The sequence below is a fragment of the Micropterus dolomieu genome, linkage group LG17, assembly GCF_021292245.1.
Source record: "Micropterus dolomieu isolate WLL.071019.BEF.003 ecotype Adirondacks linkage group LG17, ASM2129224v1, whole genome shotgun sequence".
Classification (NCBI taxonomy): Eukaryota; Metazoa; Chordata; class Actinopteri; order Centrarchiformes; family Centrarchidae; genus Micropterus; species Micropterus dolomieu.
Window position 1 is genome coordinate 36633015 of NC_060166.1, and position 16924 is coordinate 36649938.

Genomic DNA, 16924 nt, shown 5'->3' on the forward strand with positions numbered 1-16924 from the left:
TCCCTGTTCTTAATTGGCCAGCAAACTGGCCTGACCTTAACCCTATAGAAAATCTATGGGGGATTGTGAAGAGGAAGATGCGATACGCCAGACCCAACAATGCAGAAGAGCTGAAGGCCACTATCAGAGCAACCTGGGCTCTCATAACACCTGAGCAGTGCCACAGACTGATGGACTCCATGCCACGCCGCATTGCTGCAGTAATTCAGGCAAAAGGAGCCCCAACTAAGTATTGAGTGCTGTACATGCTCATACTTTTCATGTTCATACTTTTCAGTTGGCCAACATTTCTAAAAATCCTCTTTTTGTATTGGTCTTAAGTAATATTCTCATTTTCTGAGATACTGAATTTGGGATTTTCTTTAGTTGTCACTTATAATCATCAAAAGTAAATGAAATAAACATTTGAAATAAATCAGTCTGTGTGTAATGAATGAATATAATATCCAAGTTTCACTTTTTGAATGGAATTACTGAAATAAATCAACTTTTTAATGATATTCTAATTAAATGAACAGCACCTGTATATGCGGTTGACAGTGAATGGATGGAAAAACACTCCAGTTTAATTTGAGTATCTGAAAGCTGCTTTTTGTTTATTTATATTTATTTCAGGCTGAGCTGTGATTGGCTGCTCTGTCCCCGTTTTTTAAATAATTACCACCCATCTAGCTTTCACTTTGTAAACAGGAGTAGGCTGTGTGAAAAGAAAATCAGTCTGTCAGAAGTGGGATTCGAACCCACGCCTCCAGAGGAGACTGCGACCTGAACGCAGCGCCTTAGACCGCTCGGCCATCCTGACGGCTTACATGACACCCGAGCTCAGACTTGAAAACGTCTTTACGAACGACTTAAAGTTACTTTAGTCCGCTGTTCAAATCCAACATGGCGACTCACCGGAATAAAGAGCTTTTACTTGATTCGAGCTCAGATATCAAGCCGCGAATCTAAAAGGAAGAAGAAGAAACGTTGACCGAGTTTGAAGTATTACGTATTCAGGGCGTGTTCGGGACACACACACACACACACACACACACACACACACACACACACACACACAGGGGATCATGGGATAATGAGTCACAGTCAGTTTAAATAGACTCAGTTTCGGGTTCCTCCTCTCTGACAGACCGACTGCACGCGCAGGTAAGACCTGTTCCTCTTTAACCCCCCAACAGTTAGCATGTTAGCCAGTTAGCCAGAGTCTCTCATTGCAATAAAAACTACAAATAAACAAAAACACGGTTTATTCTGGGCTGACCGAACACGCCCACACCAAACTCCATTCAAAAAGTTTACGGTTTAATGCCTCCTTCATACCTTCGCGTGCCGCTTGCTTATCCTACATCGTGTCCGACGTTTCCTCTAAGTAGTGTGTATTCTGAAGTATTCGGAGTGTATACTTACTAGTGTTCGGCCCTCGGGTCACACCACATAAACTTTCAGGTTTGGGTTGACTCGCTCAGTCACGGGCCATTTGGCTGGAATAACACGCTACGGGTCACTATAAAACCACAGGATTCATATAAAGACGTATCGCTGCTGTCACCAGATTATCGCCGAATACAAGAACTGCTCCTAATAATGCACCGGATATCAGAAGGGTTCATCTGACGAGTCTTTTTGATTTGTTCCAGATGTTGATGTTTTTTTTCTGACATATTGCTAATGAAGTTTGGTGAAGAGTATGTAGCTGTCGGAGCGTTCAGAATGCTTGTAATGAGTGTAACAGAGTCGCTCTCACCTGTTCGCTCCTGATTTAAAATAAGCCTGAAATAAACAAATAAACAAGGTGCAGGACACCACTTCCGGCTTTAAAGTTTCAAGATAAAAGCTTTAATAAGGAAATTGTGTTCTAACTTTGACCCAACCAGACTCAAATGATAAAAAAAATGAAAGTTTCTGTTTATATGAGTGTATATTCAGATTTTACTGTGCAGAACTTTGTGTTGAGATCAATGATTTTCACAGAGAAATCTCAGAATGTGCAGAATAAGTAACAGTTTCTGTAAATCAGACCTTGAAAAGTCTTGAAAAGCATTGATTTCATTAAAAACTTATTTTATATTGTACTACCTCTAAAGGTCTGAACTGTCTTCTGTAGACAGAAATGTTTTTTAATCTTTTGATTTATCATCCAGGCCTCAGACCTGAAGTACTGTTACACACCTGAAGTACTGTTACACACCTGAAGTACTGTGGTAAACTAATATCTTTCACCTGTGATCAGCTTCTGATTTTAAAGTCTGGATGGATCCTGCAGAAATTTGGGTTCATAAACCACTTTCTATTCTGATGTAGACAACATGAAGAACCAGAACAAAGACCAGTTCACTGGGACGGGACGGACCCAGGAAACCATCATCCCCAAGGTCCGGTATCACCCGACCATCCAGACCCAGACAACCGGGGACGGAGCACGAGCCAAAACCAGGATCAGTCAAACCCAGAAGACCAGAGCTGCTGCTGTGCGCCCCCCAAAGACTGGGACTGACAGTAAGCCAGTCCAGGAGAACCAGGATGCCAACAAAACTCCTCAGGTTGATCCAGCTCCTGCTGTGAGACCACGTGCTGGTGGAGGACGAAAACAGGGCGTTCAGACACCTGTTAAGAAACCGAATCAGAAACAGGTTCAGGGAGCTGCTACAGATCCAGATCCACCTCAAACACCAGACCAGCTCCCTGGCATAGCCCCTCCCAGACCTGAGCAGGTCCCTCTGGGTCTGGGGGTCCAGTTGGACAGGTCTCTTGTGGAAGAAGTGGAGGTTCTGACCCGAGGACAGAGTACCAACCAGGACTGGTTCATGTGGAGGAAGAACCGGATCACGGCCTCCGTGGCTCACCGCATCGCTCACTGCCGCTTCGTCAACGGCAAGAGCAAAACCCCGCCCACCTCCTACCTGGCTGCTGTCACAGGTAAGCCCCGCCCACCTCCCACCTGGCTATTACAGGTAATAACCCCGCCACCAACCACCAGGCTGCTGCTGATTGGTTCACTGATTAATTTTTCGATCTACCGCTGAAGAGCCGATCAGCTGAAACCGTTGTGCTTTGAGCTAGAAGCTAACATGCTAACATGCTGATGTATAGCATGTTAGTTTAGCGTGTTAGCATGCTAACATTAGCCACTTAGCAGTAACAGGTGACTGACTGGTTCTTTAAACTGACTTGCCAGGTGAGGGGCGGAGCATCCAGACCAGAGCCATGAGCTGGGGGGTCCAGATGGAGGCCGAGGTCGTCCGCAGGTACCAGGTACGGTTCAACGCACCTGAAACTCTGTACAGCAGCATCTAAGCTAAGTTACCTGATAGTTCCTGAACTACATGGGTCCTCTTCAGGTTTGCAGTCCTGGGTCTGATCCTGGATCTGGCTGTAAACACATTTAGTGTTAATGATCCGTAAACTTTTCTAATTGATAACGAGACGGTTAACGACGTCTCATAATGATGAGATGTCATTGATCTCTAACGGAGGGAAACATGATGATGATGATGATGTCGTCCTGCAGAGACTGAAGAGCGCTGCGTTGGGACGGTCCGTCTCCGTTCAGGACTGCGGTTTGTTCATCGACGCTCAGAGGCCCTGGTTGGCTGCCAGCCCTGATGGCATTGTGACGGACAGCCGGACCGGCCAACGGCTGCTCTGCCTGGAGGTGAAGTGTCCCTACAAACACAGACACAAACGAGTGGAGGACGCCTGCGTGGAGGACTCCGCCTTCTGTCTGGAAATACAGGACCAGAACGGACAGCAGCCCGGAGGGGTAAAAAATCACAACATGTCCCTGTCCAGAAATGTCTATTCGTCCCTTATTGTACCAGTCGCCCTCTCCTTGTCTTCCTGTCCCAGTTGTCCACTCCTTGTCTTCCTGTCCCAGTCGTCCTCTCCTGGTCTCTAACGTCCTCTCCTGGTCTCTAACGTCCTCTCCTTGTCTTCCTGTCCCAGTCCCCGGTCTACCGCCTGAAGACGTCTCACAGTTACTTCACACAGATCCAGTGTCAGCTGGCGGTGACCGGCCTGCGGCAGGCTGACCTCGCCGTCTTCACCCTGAAGGAGACAGCGGTCGTCCCAGTGACCTTTGACCCCGACCTGTGGCAGGTGACAGTGTCCAAACTGGAGGTGTTTTACAGGGACGGCGTCCTGCCTCACCTCAGAGGGAAGACACAGCAGGACGCAGCGGCGTGGACACCGGAGCCATAGAAACGTGTCATGTGTTCCCCGCTGCTCTGTGGTGACCTCTGACCTCTGCTTCTGCTTTCTATGGTAACGCCTCTGCAGTGAGCTGTTCCTCACAACCTGTGCCTACATTACCCACAATGCAACTCTTCCTCTGACTGCTGGGTGGTGGATCGTGGCCGGCTTCCCCTGGTCTCCCTGTGTTTAAACACAGACTGTATAGAAGAAGGCGTAGTCATGGTGATGTCACCCGTTGGTTTGTGGACCGCCGTTTTGAAGCCTCGAGTTTGGCCGTTATGGCGCCGCCATGTTGAGTTTTTGCAACCAGCGTCACGGGACGTGACCATATTTGGACGAGACGGTGGAGCTGTGTGCGGCGATAGCTAGCTAGGTGCATCTGTCATTTTAACAGCTGATAACTTTGTCTTAAAACTAAATGTTCGAGCAGCCGACTCCTGATAAGCTTCTTCAGCGCCGCTGGTTAAATGTACACAGCGCCGTGGGTACGAGTCACTATCCTGATTGACAGGTCGCCATGGTAGCGACTTGTCAATCAGCTTGTAGCCCCGCCCTAAAGCCTCCCCTGCTTTCTGGTCTCTGTTCCTCTAAACATTTTACCTCCGGACTTCTGTTTGCAACCAGGAGAGTCGCCCCCTGCTGGCCGTTCAATAGGATGCAGGTTTAATGGACTTCCGCATTGGATTCACGTCTCAGACCGGAAGCTTCCCGCTTGTTTAATGTGACAACGCTATGAACTGTGGGTAATTCCCTCAGTCTGCAGTAGGGCCGAACGATTAATCGTTTCCAAATTGAGATTTGAAAGAATGCGATTAGCTAATCGTGAAGACGGCTCTGTGCCGCCAGACGTGGCTTCCGTCAAAAATAGACTGGCAGTGAATATTAAACTTCAGCAAAACTTCAATTAAAAAAAAATCACAAATCGAATCTTAATCGCAATATCTGGCAGAAAAATCGCAATTAGATTTTTTCCCCAAATCGTTCAGCCCTAGTCTGCAGAGTCCAGGAGGATGGGGTTCAGCCTCACGTCACTGTGGGACCTTTTTATTCTCAGCTTATCGGCCTGGACAGCCTGGAGCTCTTCGTCTCAGGAATATTGATCACTATTCAATATACTTATTAATATTTCAAGGTTTTAGGGAGGCCGGAAGCACGGAGGCAGCCTGGATATAAACTGGATCAGGACTACTTGAATGTCTTTCCATCTCATGTACAGGTGTGATCACAGAGCAGGAGACGTTCAGGTGCATCATTATCTGCAGGATCTTAAGTCATCAAGGTGATGTTGCCTTTGAATTTAAAGGGGACCTGTTATGTTATGCTGTCCCATCCCTGCCGCAACCTGCTAAATACGCAAGACATTGGCCAATCAGAAGACAGTGTGCTTTGAGAGGGGGGAGGGGCCTTAAAGAGACAGGAGCATCTACAGCTTGTTTCAGACAGAGGCTGAAATGAGTCAGTATAAGATACAAAATAATTTTTTATTTGATTTTTGTGATAGGTCTCCTTTAAGATTTGATACTAAGCAACGATGAAAGTCTCAACTTTGCTTCATTGCGTCTCTGTGCACTCTGGAGTGGTAGAACGTATATTTTTTTTATTTTTTAAACACAAACACACATACGCTTTGATTACTTTACGCTTTAATTACTTGTTTAATGAAATGAATGGGGCTGATTGTTCTTATGTTGTGTATATATGATGCTTTGGCAATGTTGTTATTACATTCATGCCAATAAAGCTAATTTGAATTGAACGTTTACCTATAGTGGGTTCATGTTCCTTATGCTGACCAATCAGAGAGCAGGAATGTGCTGACAGGCCTGATGGAGGAGGACATACACCTGAGGGCAGTTTGATAAATCCAATAATATATTCTTTTCTAGTACTTTTGGTACTTTCAGTATATTTTGATGCCAATACTTTTGTACTTTTAAATAAAAGACTTCTACACTGTGGTATTACTACCTTTACTGAAGTAAACCAGGTGACTTTGTGAATATACTGTGTTTGCTGAATTACTGAAAGAATGTCTTCACGGCTCATGAACTATTTTTATTTTTACTCTGTTGACAAGGTGATCGGCACGATGAATTGATGATCGGTCTGATCAGCTGCTGACATCATGTTCTGCTTCTGAAGAACTCTGTAACCATTTTCTAAGAAGTAAAATAAAGATTTTCCATTTCTTCCCTCGTGGTCTGAACGGCTCTCTGCTGTATATTAAATGTATAAACAGCCGGTTCTCAAACATCAGAGGCTCATTGAACACATCAGCAGCACAAAGTTATGTGCTTGGACCAATCAAGTTCACCTTAAATCTGCTTCCTTCAGGAAATATTATCAAGTAACCAATAAACGTTTGTTGTTATGCCGATGATACTCAATTATATCTATAGATCCGACCGATGAAACTAATCAGTTAGCTAAACTCCAAGCTGCCTTCAGGATGTAATAGCCTGGATGAGCTGATGTTAAACTCCACCCGCCTTTCTCTACACAGGAGGGAAAACCATTCACCCTGAATGAATTCAGTTTATATATGACCCAGAAACTAAAGGTGTATTTTCATTCAGCCTGACAGCTGCAGGTTCAGTACAGGTGTCACATGACCTCCTCTCACATTAGTCATCTAGCGTCATGTTAAATGGGAGAACTGCACACATCTTAAAGTTAACCTGCAATAGGATGGTGTTTGGGGAACAGGAAAGATTCCCGCTCTGTGTGGCAGGTAAAAAGAGAAGTATCATTTTTTTTGGGAGAAGCTGGTAGAAGGTAAACTGTCCAACAATCTCCTGCAGCCGTATGAAGCAGGTGTACATGTATCACCATGGGTAGTGGATGTTAAGCAGATGCTGGATCCCTTCGGCTGAATTGAAACATTAACTGGTTGAAACTGAAAGAACACTTTCTGCGGAATGACATCATGAGATATGTTCGTAGACGTTTAACATGTTCAAACTGGAAAAGTATCTGTTGAAAACCAGAGTACAGGCTGTTTGTAATTTCAGGGTGAATAATACTAGAATTCCCAAGGTCACCTGAGGAGAAAGGACTGGCTAGAAACCAGATCTGTCTGGGGGACGACGACCATCTTCTGTTTGAAAGAATAAAGAATTTCAGAGAAAACTTTCTGTGAGGTACCCGGCTGTGTAGAAGCATTTTGTTGTTGCAATCAGACAAATTGAACGTTATTGGTGTCTGAAGAATGTGCTTCTTCTAAAGAGGTCATATTCTGCTCATTGTTCAAAATCCTATTTAGAGGTTGAACCAGAACAGGTTTACATCGTTTCATTTTTGTCATACTGCACATTGCTGCAGCTCCTCTTTCCACCCTGTGTTGAAGGCTTCGTTTTAGCTATGGAGTAATACATCTTGTCTCTAAATGATCTTTGTTGGGAGTTGCACATGCTCAGTTCCTAGTTAAGGACTACTAGCCAATCAGAAGCAGAGAAGGGCGGGTCAGCGAAAAGCCGGTAAACAGCTCGGGTTCAGCCGTACGTGTTGCCGACCAGCTTGGCAACATGGACTGGAGCGAGAGTTTCAGAGCGGTGAGTTATTAATCTGTATCCATAAAGTTTTAACTGAGCTCTGTCTCTACATCACAGGAACAACTTTCTGTCCACTGACTGTCCACTAGTGTTTGGAAGGGAGAGGAGAGCTGTGTGCTGCAGCTCGCTGTTTTTCCACCGGTGTTTCTGTGGGCGTGTCAGAGTAGCCGCTTGGTGAGGTTATATGAGGCGCGTTTAGCTTTCATCCCTGTGTCGTCAGGGATGAAAGGGAAGCGGCTGGACTACAAACAAGCTGTTTTCAGTCCAGAGCAGAGTTTCTGTGGGAGATGGGAACTCCCTTTGGGATGGACTTCGGGCTTTTTCACTTTGCAAACCTGTTACATACACAAAAAAGGTTTATAACTCAATAAAGGAGAGGGAAAATGCCCAAAAAAAAACATATGGCCTCTTTAAGTCATATTTTCTATTTGTCACATTGTGCTCCATTTGATCTTAAATAAATGAAATGAAAATCTAAATCTGTTTCTGCCACAGCTCTGCTCTGATTTTTTAAACGACTGGCTGGTTTCTGGTGGGATGCAGTCTGATCAATGATGAAACCTCTAAATGTTCATGAGGCTGAAAGAAGTGAGTCGGGACAGAGGTTGAAGAGAAGAAAGTTTCCACGTTGTGTTTGGACAAAGAGTCAAAATGTAAATGTGAGAAATGTTGAAGCAGACAAAAAGTTTGAAAATGAAACAACACAAAACCCTGTTTAATAATTTTTAATCGTTTGTTTTGGGAAAGATATCGAGTCCAAGTGACGTCACGAGTCACTGGTGCTGAAATAACTCTGACAAATAGAAACGTGATGGATGAACTGCGTGACCAGTCGGACCAGCTGATCTGATGTTTGTGTCTGAAGGTAAATATGATGTTTGTCCTCGGCGAGGCGACGACACACAACAAACTTTAAATAAACTCCTACTCATTCGCGATGACTCCTCCTCCTCCAGAGTTCACTGTGACCTCATCAGGTGAACAAAAACAACCAATCAGCTCGCGGCAGATCATCACCTGAAGCAGGAGGTGACACAGTTTAGAGAAGAAAACGTCCTCCAGTCTGCTCTGCCGGCCGATTGGCTGCGGTATCGGGTGTTGTTATGGAGGGGGCGGGACTTATGTTAGCTGTTGGCGTCTACAGTGGGTGGAGCCTCACAGGTAACCCTCCTTCTTGAACTGCTCGTGCAGGATGTCTCGGTACTCGTCGAAGCCGCCGTCGATGCGTCCAACCTTCCCGTTTTCACACACCCACAGCTCCTTACACACCAACCGGATCAGACGCTCGTCGTGGGACACCAGGATGACCCCGCCCTGAAACGCATGACATCACATGCTGAGGAGATACACCTGGGACGCACCTGTCAGGTACACTGCAGTAATGTGTTCACACTCACTTTGAACTTGTTGAGAGCTTTGGCCAGAGCCTCGATGGTCTCCATGTCCAGGTGGTTGGTCGGCTCGTCCAGGATGTAGAAGTTTGGACTGAAAAAGAGACAGACGACATCACCACCATGATCATCACCATCAGAAACACCAACAACTGGACCCGGAGCTTTTCCCTACCATGGCATGGTCATCTGTGCGAAGGCCACTCGGCTCTTCTGCCCCCCCGACAGACTGGCCACCGGCCTCGTGGCCAGTTCTCCAGTGATGCCGTAACCTCCCAGCTGGTGCCGGTACTCCTCCTCCGTCCGACCTGTGATACACAAACACCGGCCAATCAGAATCTCTGACGCACCACGACGAGCTATGATGTTATTGATGTTGTTGTTGCCATAGTTACCGGGGAACCTGTTGAGCAGCAGCTCCACGGAGCAGACGTTCAGGTCCAGCTGGTCCACGTGATGCTGGCTGAAGTAACCAATCTTCAAGTTCCTGATGACAAATTAAACCAGCAGCAAAGAAACGTTAATGGCTGCTATGAAATATGTTCCTTGTAAACTGTTCCCTAAAAATGTTCTCTATAAACAGTTTATTACAAGTTTCCTATAATCTGTACCAAAATGTTACCTACAAACAGTTTGTAAACGGTTCCCTTAACAGTTTCCTAGAGTAAACATATTTCTTTAAAAAGAATCCATAAACAGAGAGAGTAAAGTGTTCCCTATAAACAGCATGTAAACGGTTCCCTGTCAGAGGTATATACACAACTCCCTATAAACAGCATGTAAATGTTTTCTATAAACAGTTTGGAAAAGGTTCCCTAAACACAGCATTACAAAATTCTCTGACAGAATGTAAATTGTTCCTTGAACAGTAAGTTGATGGCTCTTCAAAAAGAATGGAAAAGGTTCCTGAAACAGAGTATAACAGGTTCCTTAAACAGAGTATAACAGGTTCCTTAAACAGAGTATAACAGGTTCCTTAAACAGAGTATAACAGGTTCCTTAAACAGAGTATAACAGGTTCCTTAAACAGAGTATAACAGGTTCCTGAAACAGAGTATAAAAGGTTCCTGAAACAGAGTATAAAAGGTTCCTGAAACAGAGTATAAAGGGTAAACAGAGTGTAAAAAGGTTCCTGAAACAGAGTTTTCTTTAAAAAGAATGGAAAATGTTCCCTATAAATAGTTTGACATTCAGGTAAACAGATTCGGGTAACTGCTCTGCTCGGCCCGCTGGTCATCTTACCTGTGAGCTTGTCTGACTCCGTTGACCGGCGTCAACTCGCCCATCAGCAGTTTGAGGATGGTGGATTTACCGGCACCGTTTTCACCGACCTGACAGGAAACAACAGGACACGTTACCTCACAACCGATACATTCCTGTTTCTGATTTATTGATCAGTTGTTGTGTTCCACATATGGATGTTGAAACCACCACAACATTCATGGTCAGGATAAGCTTTTGTATTTTGAGCTCAGATTTCCTGGATCCTAGAGACTGGTACTGAAGGATCAACTTTATATATATATATATATATTGTTGCTTTTACTGATCATGAGGACGCTTACAATGCAAATGCGAGACTCAAGGTCAGCTGACAGGTTGAGTGAAGAGAAGAGCGGCAGGTCTGGAGAGTAATAAAACTCTACTTCATCTAACTGCAGGATGGGAGGAGACAACTTCTCAAAGTTATCAGGAAACCTGCGGGAAGAAAAACCACACGTTCATCAGTCCGTCAGTAAATCAACCCACCAACATGATGGATCTACTGTTGCACTCAGCCACTCAGCAGCATCTGCACACTTTCTGAAAGTAATTAACTCAGAAAACTGAATCCTTCTCCACAAACTGTCCTCTTCCAGGACTACACATTTCATGCTGTGGCTCTGCTGGTCATTCCTGCTGCTGCCTGATAGGTTGGATATGATGTCACCGCTTGTCTGAACCCAGTTTCACAGGTTCATCTTCTTACCTTAAAGTGACCTCAGTTTCTTTCTCGATGGGCTTCAGCTCGGGCCTGCAGGAGAAACCAACTCAGTCATCAACACATTCAAGCAGGATTCACCGTCTACACACATTTCTACCTGTGACAGAAGCAGGTACAGATGTGCAGAGGGACACCTGAAACACCTGGGGCTGCTGTACAGTCTGATCAGGTACATCACTAATGTTACTGCTGGGTCCTTCTTCCTGGTTCTCCAATGGTACCTGCCCAGCTTTAACCACCAACATGCTACACTAAACTCTTTCCATATGGCTGACACCTGCAGCACACAGGTGTTTCCCAGGCCAGGTGTGCCACCTGTGTACTAGGTGTGTACCAGGCGTGCCCGAGGTGTGCCACCTGTGTACCAGGCGTGCCCGGGGTGTGCATGACGGGTGCCAGCTGTGTACTAGGTGTGTATGAGGTGTACCAGGTGTGTACCAGGCGTGTACCAGGTGTGTATGAGGTGTACCAGGTGTGTTCTAATACTCACAGCCTCTCCAGCAGTTTGAGTTTGCTCTGCACCTGGGCTGCTCTGTTAGCGTTGTACCGAAATCTGTCGATAAACACCTGAAACACAAACGTGACATAATGCATTCTGGGAAGCTGCATCACTTGACCTTGCAACATTTGCCGTCTGTACTGCAGTTGTCGTACCTGTATGTGCCGTCTGTACTGCAGTTGTCGTACCTGTATGCGTTGTCGTACCTGTATGCGTTGTCTGTACCTGTATGCGTTGTCTGTACCTGTATGCGTTGTCTGTACTGCAGTTGTCTGTACCTGTATGCGTTGTCTGTACTGCAGTTGTCTGTACCTGTATGCGTTGTCTGTACTGCAGTTGTCTGTACCTGTATGCGTTGTCTGTACTGCAGTTGTCGTACCTGTATGTGCCGTCTGTACTGCAGTTGTCGTACCTGTATGTGTTGTCGTACCTGTATGTGTTGTCGTACCTGTATGTGTTGTCGTACCTGTATGTGTTGTCTGTACCTGTATGTGTTGTCTGTACCTGTATGTGTTGTCGTACCTGTATGTGTTGTCGTACCTGTATGTGTTGTCGTACCTGTATGTGTTGTCTGTACTGCAGCTGGGCCTCGTACTCTCTATGCTGGTTCTTCAGTCGGTCTTCTTTGGTTTTAATAAAGTTTTCATAGTCGCCACGGTAACTGTCCAGCCTCTGGGAGTGCAGGTGGATGATGTCAGTGACCACGGCGTTCAGGAAGTTTCTGTCGTGGGAGACGACCAAGATGGTGGACTGCCACGTCTGTGGGGAGAGGTGGAATTTATGACTTTAGCTTGTGGCTAACCGGCCTCATTGTTTTCTATGAGGAATGCTAACGTTACAGAGCGTCAGGGTTCAGACCTGCAGGTAGTTCTCCAGCCACAGGATGGCTCTGACATCCAGCATGTTGGTCGGCTCTGAAACACAAACACAGGACAAATACATAACAATACTACTAGTACTACTACTCCAACTGCTACCTGTAGTTCTACTTGCACTACTCCTGCTATTTGTACTCTTGATACTGCTCCCACTCGTACTTCTACTCCTCCTCATACTAAAATATCACACTCCTCCTATCAGCTCCGCCTCCTCCTGTCCAGAGGAGGATCTGACTCACCGTCCAGCAGCAGCAGGTCCGGCCTGGAGACGACAGACAGGAAATTATTGATTAGTTTGACAACTGTCAATCATGTGTCGTCACACACACACACACACACGTGTACATGTACACACCACGAAGTAAAGAGACAGAAGGCTGAAACTCACCGAGCAAACAGAGCCCTGGCCAACGCCAACCTCATCCTCCATCCTCCTGAAAACTCCCTACACGCACACACACACGGTTTTGTTATAAAGGCGTCCGCAGGATGTCACGCGTCCGTTAGCGTGTTCCTGCGCTCACTCTGAGGCAACCTCATGACTTTATTAAAAGGTAATAACTGGAAGTTTAAGCAAACTCCTCATAAGTAATACCAACAACGGCTTTTATCAAAGTGTGAGTGAGTTAGCGAGGAGACTCACTTGGTAGTCTGCTGTTGCATTCTGGGAGAGAATCCAAGACCTGCCAGGATGACGGACGCTCTGATTGGATGACATAGATCAATCAAAAACACTGGTGTGACTTCACAGAGTGAATCAAAGTGATAGCAGCTGCTTTGGTGTCACCACTGCATGTAATAAGTGAAGGTTGCCATAGTTACCGGGCAGGCGCTTTGTCGGCCTCGATCTCCTCCAGCTTGCCGTAGATCTCAGACAGTCGAACGCTCTCCGTCCCCTCGGCGCTGAGAAGAAAAACGAACACAGACTGAGCATGACACAACTCATGGCGCTGAGGCTCATGGGTACTGTAGTGTTTAGAGCCACGCTACAGGCCAACCTGAGGAGGATGAAGATGAAACTTTTCTACCTGAAGACCACAACAAAGCCACAGGTGATGATGTCAGAGCGACACAACCCTGCCTGTGCCGTCATTGGTCGGTGGAGTGTTTGTCAGATATAACTCGGTGAGCGTTGTTTTATTCAAGCACGAACCTCCGGGTCTGAAAGTGAAGCCTTAAACCTGCGTCCTCTCCAGCAGCCAGCAGGGGGCGACTCCACTGGCTGCAGAAAGAAGTCTGTGAGAAAATGAGGCTACTTCTCAGCTGATTTATTCCCTCAGTAAACACTAAATGGTTCCATTTAGAGGAACAACCACCGCAAGGTACCAGCTCGCCTCGCCGTTGTTTTCCATTGTGGAAAAGCTGCACTTTTTTTTTTGTATCACCTCCGTCGAGGTTCCAAGCGAGCTGAGGGAAACTAAAATGTGACGTGAAAACACAGCAGACTGCTGATTGGTCAGAGAGAATCGTCACTATTGACTGCATCATCACTGTGCGCGCCAGACAGAGGCCAGCAGCAGGAAGTTTTATATTTTACAGTTTACGTATGTAATTTCATCACTAAATCCACTTCTGAGAAGTTTTGAGGTGAGAAATCAACTGTGTAGATTTAGAATATTGACAGTTTTACGAGAAGTGATGGCGGAACAAAAATGCGATGAATATTTTCGGCGTTGAGGAGCTCCGCAAGTGGCGGCAAGACCGGCCAGCCGCCCGCTCACAGAGCCCTCTGCTCCCGCCGTCACACAGACCGCTGCAGCAACAACGGCAGAGGAAAACACAGCTGGAAGGTTTTCATACTGCTTATCTGTCTTTACATCCTGAGGAAGGTTCAAACGTTTTAACTTAAATCCAGAGACAGTTGTGTGTGCCGTCGCTATGACGACCAGCTACATTGAGGGTTGCTATCTGCAATGGAAAACTGAGCAGGGCCAAACGGAGTCGAGGCGAGTTGAGCTGGTTCTGGTGGTGGAAAAGCGGCTATAGACCAGAAAGCAGGGAGGCTTTAGGGCGGGGCTACAAGGTGATTGACAAGTTTTGTTTTAAGCCTGTTTGTCGCTAGCCAAAAAATTAGTCGGACAATTGGCTCGCGGACTGCTTCCACTTTTATTATTTTATTATTACTGTGAGAAATAAATTAGAAGTTGCTCATTTTTAGAATTTCACTGTAACTATCTTGTGAGAAATTAGCATTGGTTTCTAATCAAAGGCTGATTTACGATGAACGTCTGCTGGCGTGTAGGTGAGAGTTTTAACATAGACCAATCAAATAGACAGAGAAACATCTTTGATGCCTTATACATTTGCATTTCAGCTCAGGAAGAGTTTTTAGAGTGTACGCGAATACTCTGCCATTTGTTTTCCTTCGTCTACCATTTGTTGGCTGTTGTTTTTTGTACTTGTTCTGTATTTAAGGAGAGGAAACGCTGAGTTCGTGAGAGTAACCGTGCGTTCTCTCCGTGGCCACGTTACATAAAGAATGATTCATCGCATCTGTTTGACTCCGTATTCTTTGGGAAGGAATTATTTTCCCTGACATTACACTTTTATGATTAATCCTGAGACAAATGAAGACGGTTCATTAATAAAATCAGTCGTACTTTATTAATGAACTGTCTTCATTCACAACGGTGAATGTCCTGTGTTGTCTGTGGCCAGTTCCACGTGTCGACTGTTATTCAGCTTCTTCTTCTGATCACAACGCTTCCCGCTTCAATAAAGTTCTCCTGAATTGAGATGGTGACATGAAACGTTAGGAGAGAAGCTCTGCGGCTGCCTAACAGGATAAATGTGCGTCTTACGTTCCGTTGGCGATGCGAGCGTTGAGCATCTTCTCCTCGGCCAGCAGCTCCTCCCTCAGCGTGTCGCTCTCCAGGACGCTCTGCAGCGCCGGCGTCTCGTCCCCCGCCACTTCCTGTTCCACGTGGAGGATGGAGATGTGGGCCGGGACACGAAGACTACGACTGGCTAACATCTTCAACAGCGTCGTCTTGCCCAAACCGTTCCGACCAATCAGACCGTACCGCCTGCCCGACGCCAGAGAGAGCTCCGCCCCCTGCAGCAAACACCTGGAGACAAAGAGATCTTCAGCCAGGGACACAAACAACTTCTCTCTGTAATCAATGTTTATTCTGACTCAGTTACTGATCCGTGTGTCTGACTCAACACGTCTGCGGCGTGTAAATGTAAACACGTGATTTTCTCAGGTGGAAATTAAACTTTATTAACACTGGATGGACAGCAGCGAGCTGGGAAACAGCGTCCTCTGTCTCTGATTAACTATTGGCTGACTGATCCGTAAACTCACCTCTCTCCAAATGAAACGTCAAAGTTCTCGATGCGGATGTCGTAGCTGCGGTTCTTCCCTGATTGGTCGACTCGGTTGTCCTTCTTACTGCTGGCCTGACTGGCCGACGCCTCCTCCAGGACTCTGTGAGAGACAACAGAGGACAGGTGAGAGGCGGACAGGTGAGGAAGAGGACAGGTAAGAGACAACAGAGGACAGGTGAGAGGAGGACAGGTGAGGAAGAGGACAGGTAAGAGACAACAGAGGACGACAGGTGAGAGACAACAGAGGACGACAGGTGAGAGACAACAGAGGACAGGTGAGAGGAGGACAGGTGAGAGACAACAGAGGACAGGTGAGAGGCGGACAGGTGAGGAAGAGGACAGGTAAGAGACAACAGAGGACAGGTGAGAGACAACAGAGGACGACAGGTGAGAGACAACAGAGGACAGGTGAGAGGAGGACAGGTGAGGAAGAGGACAGGTAAGAGACAACAGAGGACAGGTGAGAGGAGGACAAGTGAGGAAGAGGACAGGTAAGAGACAACAGAGGACAGGTGAGAGGAGGACAGGTGAGAGACAACAGAGGACGACAGGTGAGAGACAACAGAGGACAGGCGAGAGGAGGACAGGTGAGAGACAACAGAGGACAGGCGAGAGGAGGACAGGTGAGAGACAACAGAGGACAGGTGAGAGGTGCACAGGTGAGAGACAACAGAGGACAGGTGAGAAAGGACAGGTGAAAGACAACAGGACAGGTGAGGAAGAGGACAGGTGAGAGGAGGACAGGTAAGAGACAACAGAGGACAGGTGAGGAAGAGGACAGGTGAGAGACAACAGAGGACAGGTGAGGAAGAGGACAGGTGAGAGACAACAGAGGACAACAGGTGAAAGACAACAGAGGACAACAGGTGAAAGACAACAGAGGACAACAGGTGAGAGACAACAGAGGACAACAGGTGAGAGACAACAGAGGACAGGTGAGGAAGAGGACAGGTGAGAGACAACAGAGGACGAAAGGTGAAAGACAACAGGACAGGTGAGGAAGAGGACAGGTAAGACAACAGAGGACAACAGGTGAAAGACAACAGAGGGCAGGTGAGGAAGAGGACAGGTAAGAGACAACAGAGGACAACAGGTGAAAG

At 46.5% G+C, this 16924-nt stretch overlaps 3 protein-coding genes and 1 non-coding gene across 8 annotated transcripts in view; 1 reads left to right on the forward strand and 3 right to left on the reverse strand.

The window, feature by feature from the left end:
- The window catches only part of LOC123986639 (dual specificity protein phosphatase 14), a 4079-nt gene extending 2411 nt beyond the window's left edge, over positions 1-1668 (reverse strand). The window contains exons 1-2 of one of the 4 annotated variants that reach the window (XM_046075016.1): positions 1408-1668; positions 898-947 (exon numbers count right to left, since the gene is read on the reverse strand). The gene's annotated coding sequence lies outside the window, so the exon portion shown is untranslated. Of the gene's footprint in view, positions 1-897; positions 948-1320 lie in introns of all 4 variants that reach the window. The other 3 variants (XM_046075017.1, XM_046075015.1, XM_046075014.1) reach the window with 3 other exon arrangements.
- trnal-cag lies at positions 720-802 on the reverse strand. Its single transcript has one exon. It is a non-coding gene; the product is annotated as a tRNA-Leu (tRNA).
- LOC123986636 lies at positions 1083-4539 on the forward strand. Its single transcript, XM_046075011.1, has 5 exons — positions 1083-1146; positions 2302-2916; positions 3176-3252; positions 3509-3760; positions 3943-4539. Exons 2-5 carry the CDS (start codon positions 2307-2309, stop codon positions 4195-4197), a joined length of 1194 nt encoding a protein of 397 aa, XP_045930967.1. The 5' UTR covers positions 1083-1146; positions 2302-2306; the 3' UTR covers positions 4198-4539.
- A 3913-nt stretch (positions 4540-8452) lies between these two features.
- The window catches only part of abcf3 (ATP-binding cassette, sub-family F (GCN20), member 3), a 14401-nt gene continuing 5929 nt past the window's right edge, over positions 8453-16924 (reverse strand). Inside the window, exons 1-16 of one of the 2 annotated variants that reach the window (XM_046075007.1) lie at positions 15802-15928; positions 15296-15562; positions 13317-13397; positions 13138-13197; positions 12883-12939; positions 12734-12756; positions 12475-12530; positions 12175-12375; positions 11608-11684; positions 11103-11147; positions 10699-10831; positions 10376-10464; positions 9529-9620; positions 9309-9441; positions 9140-9227; positions 8453-9056 (exon numbers count right to left, since the gene is read on the reverse strand). In XM_046075007.1, coding sequence (XP_045930963.1) covers positions 8898-9056; positions 9140-9227; positions 9309-9441; positions 9529-9620; positions 10376-10464; positions 10699-10831; positions 11103-11147; positions 11608-11684; positions 12175-12375; positions 12475-12530; positions 12734-12756; positions 12883-12939; positions 13138-13197; positions 13317-13397; positions 15296-15468 — 1467 coding nt within the window. In that variant the 5' untranslated portion in view covers positions 15469-15562; positions 15802-15928 and the 3' untranslated portion in view covers positions 8453-8897. Of the gene's footprint in view, positions 9057-9139; positions 9228-9308; positions 9442-9528; positions 9621-10375; positions 10465-10698; positions 10832-11102; positions 11148-11607; positions 11685-12174; positions 12376-12474; positions 12531-12733; positions 12757-12882; positions 12940-13137; positions 13198-13316; positions 13398-15295; positions 15563-15801; positions 15929-16924 lie in introns of those variants that run through there. The other variant, XM_046075008.1, reaches the window with a different exon arrangement.

Bases quoted from the DNA above. Each gene is read 5' to 3' on its own strand.
- LOC123986636 (XM_046075011.1), top strand. From the start codon at position 2,307: ATGAAGAACCAGAACAAAGACCAGTTCACTGGGACGGGACGGACCCAG. The intron at 2,917-3,175 runs GTAAGCCCCGCC...CTGACTTGCCAG, and splicing joins CTACCTGGCTGCTGTCACAG to GTGAGGGGCGGAGCATCCAG. The intron at 3,253-3,508 runs GTACGGTTCAAC...GTCGTCCTGCAG, and splicing joins AGGTCGTCCGCAGGTACCAG to AGACTGAAGAGCGCTGCGTT.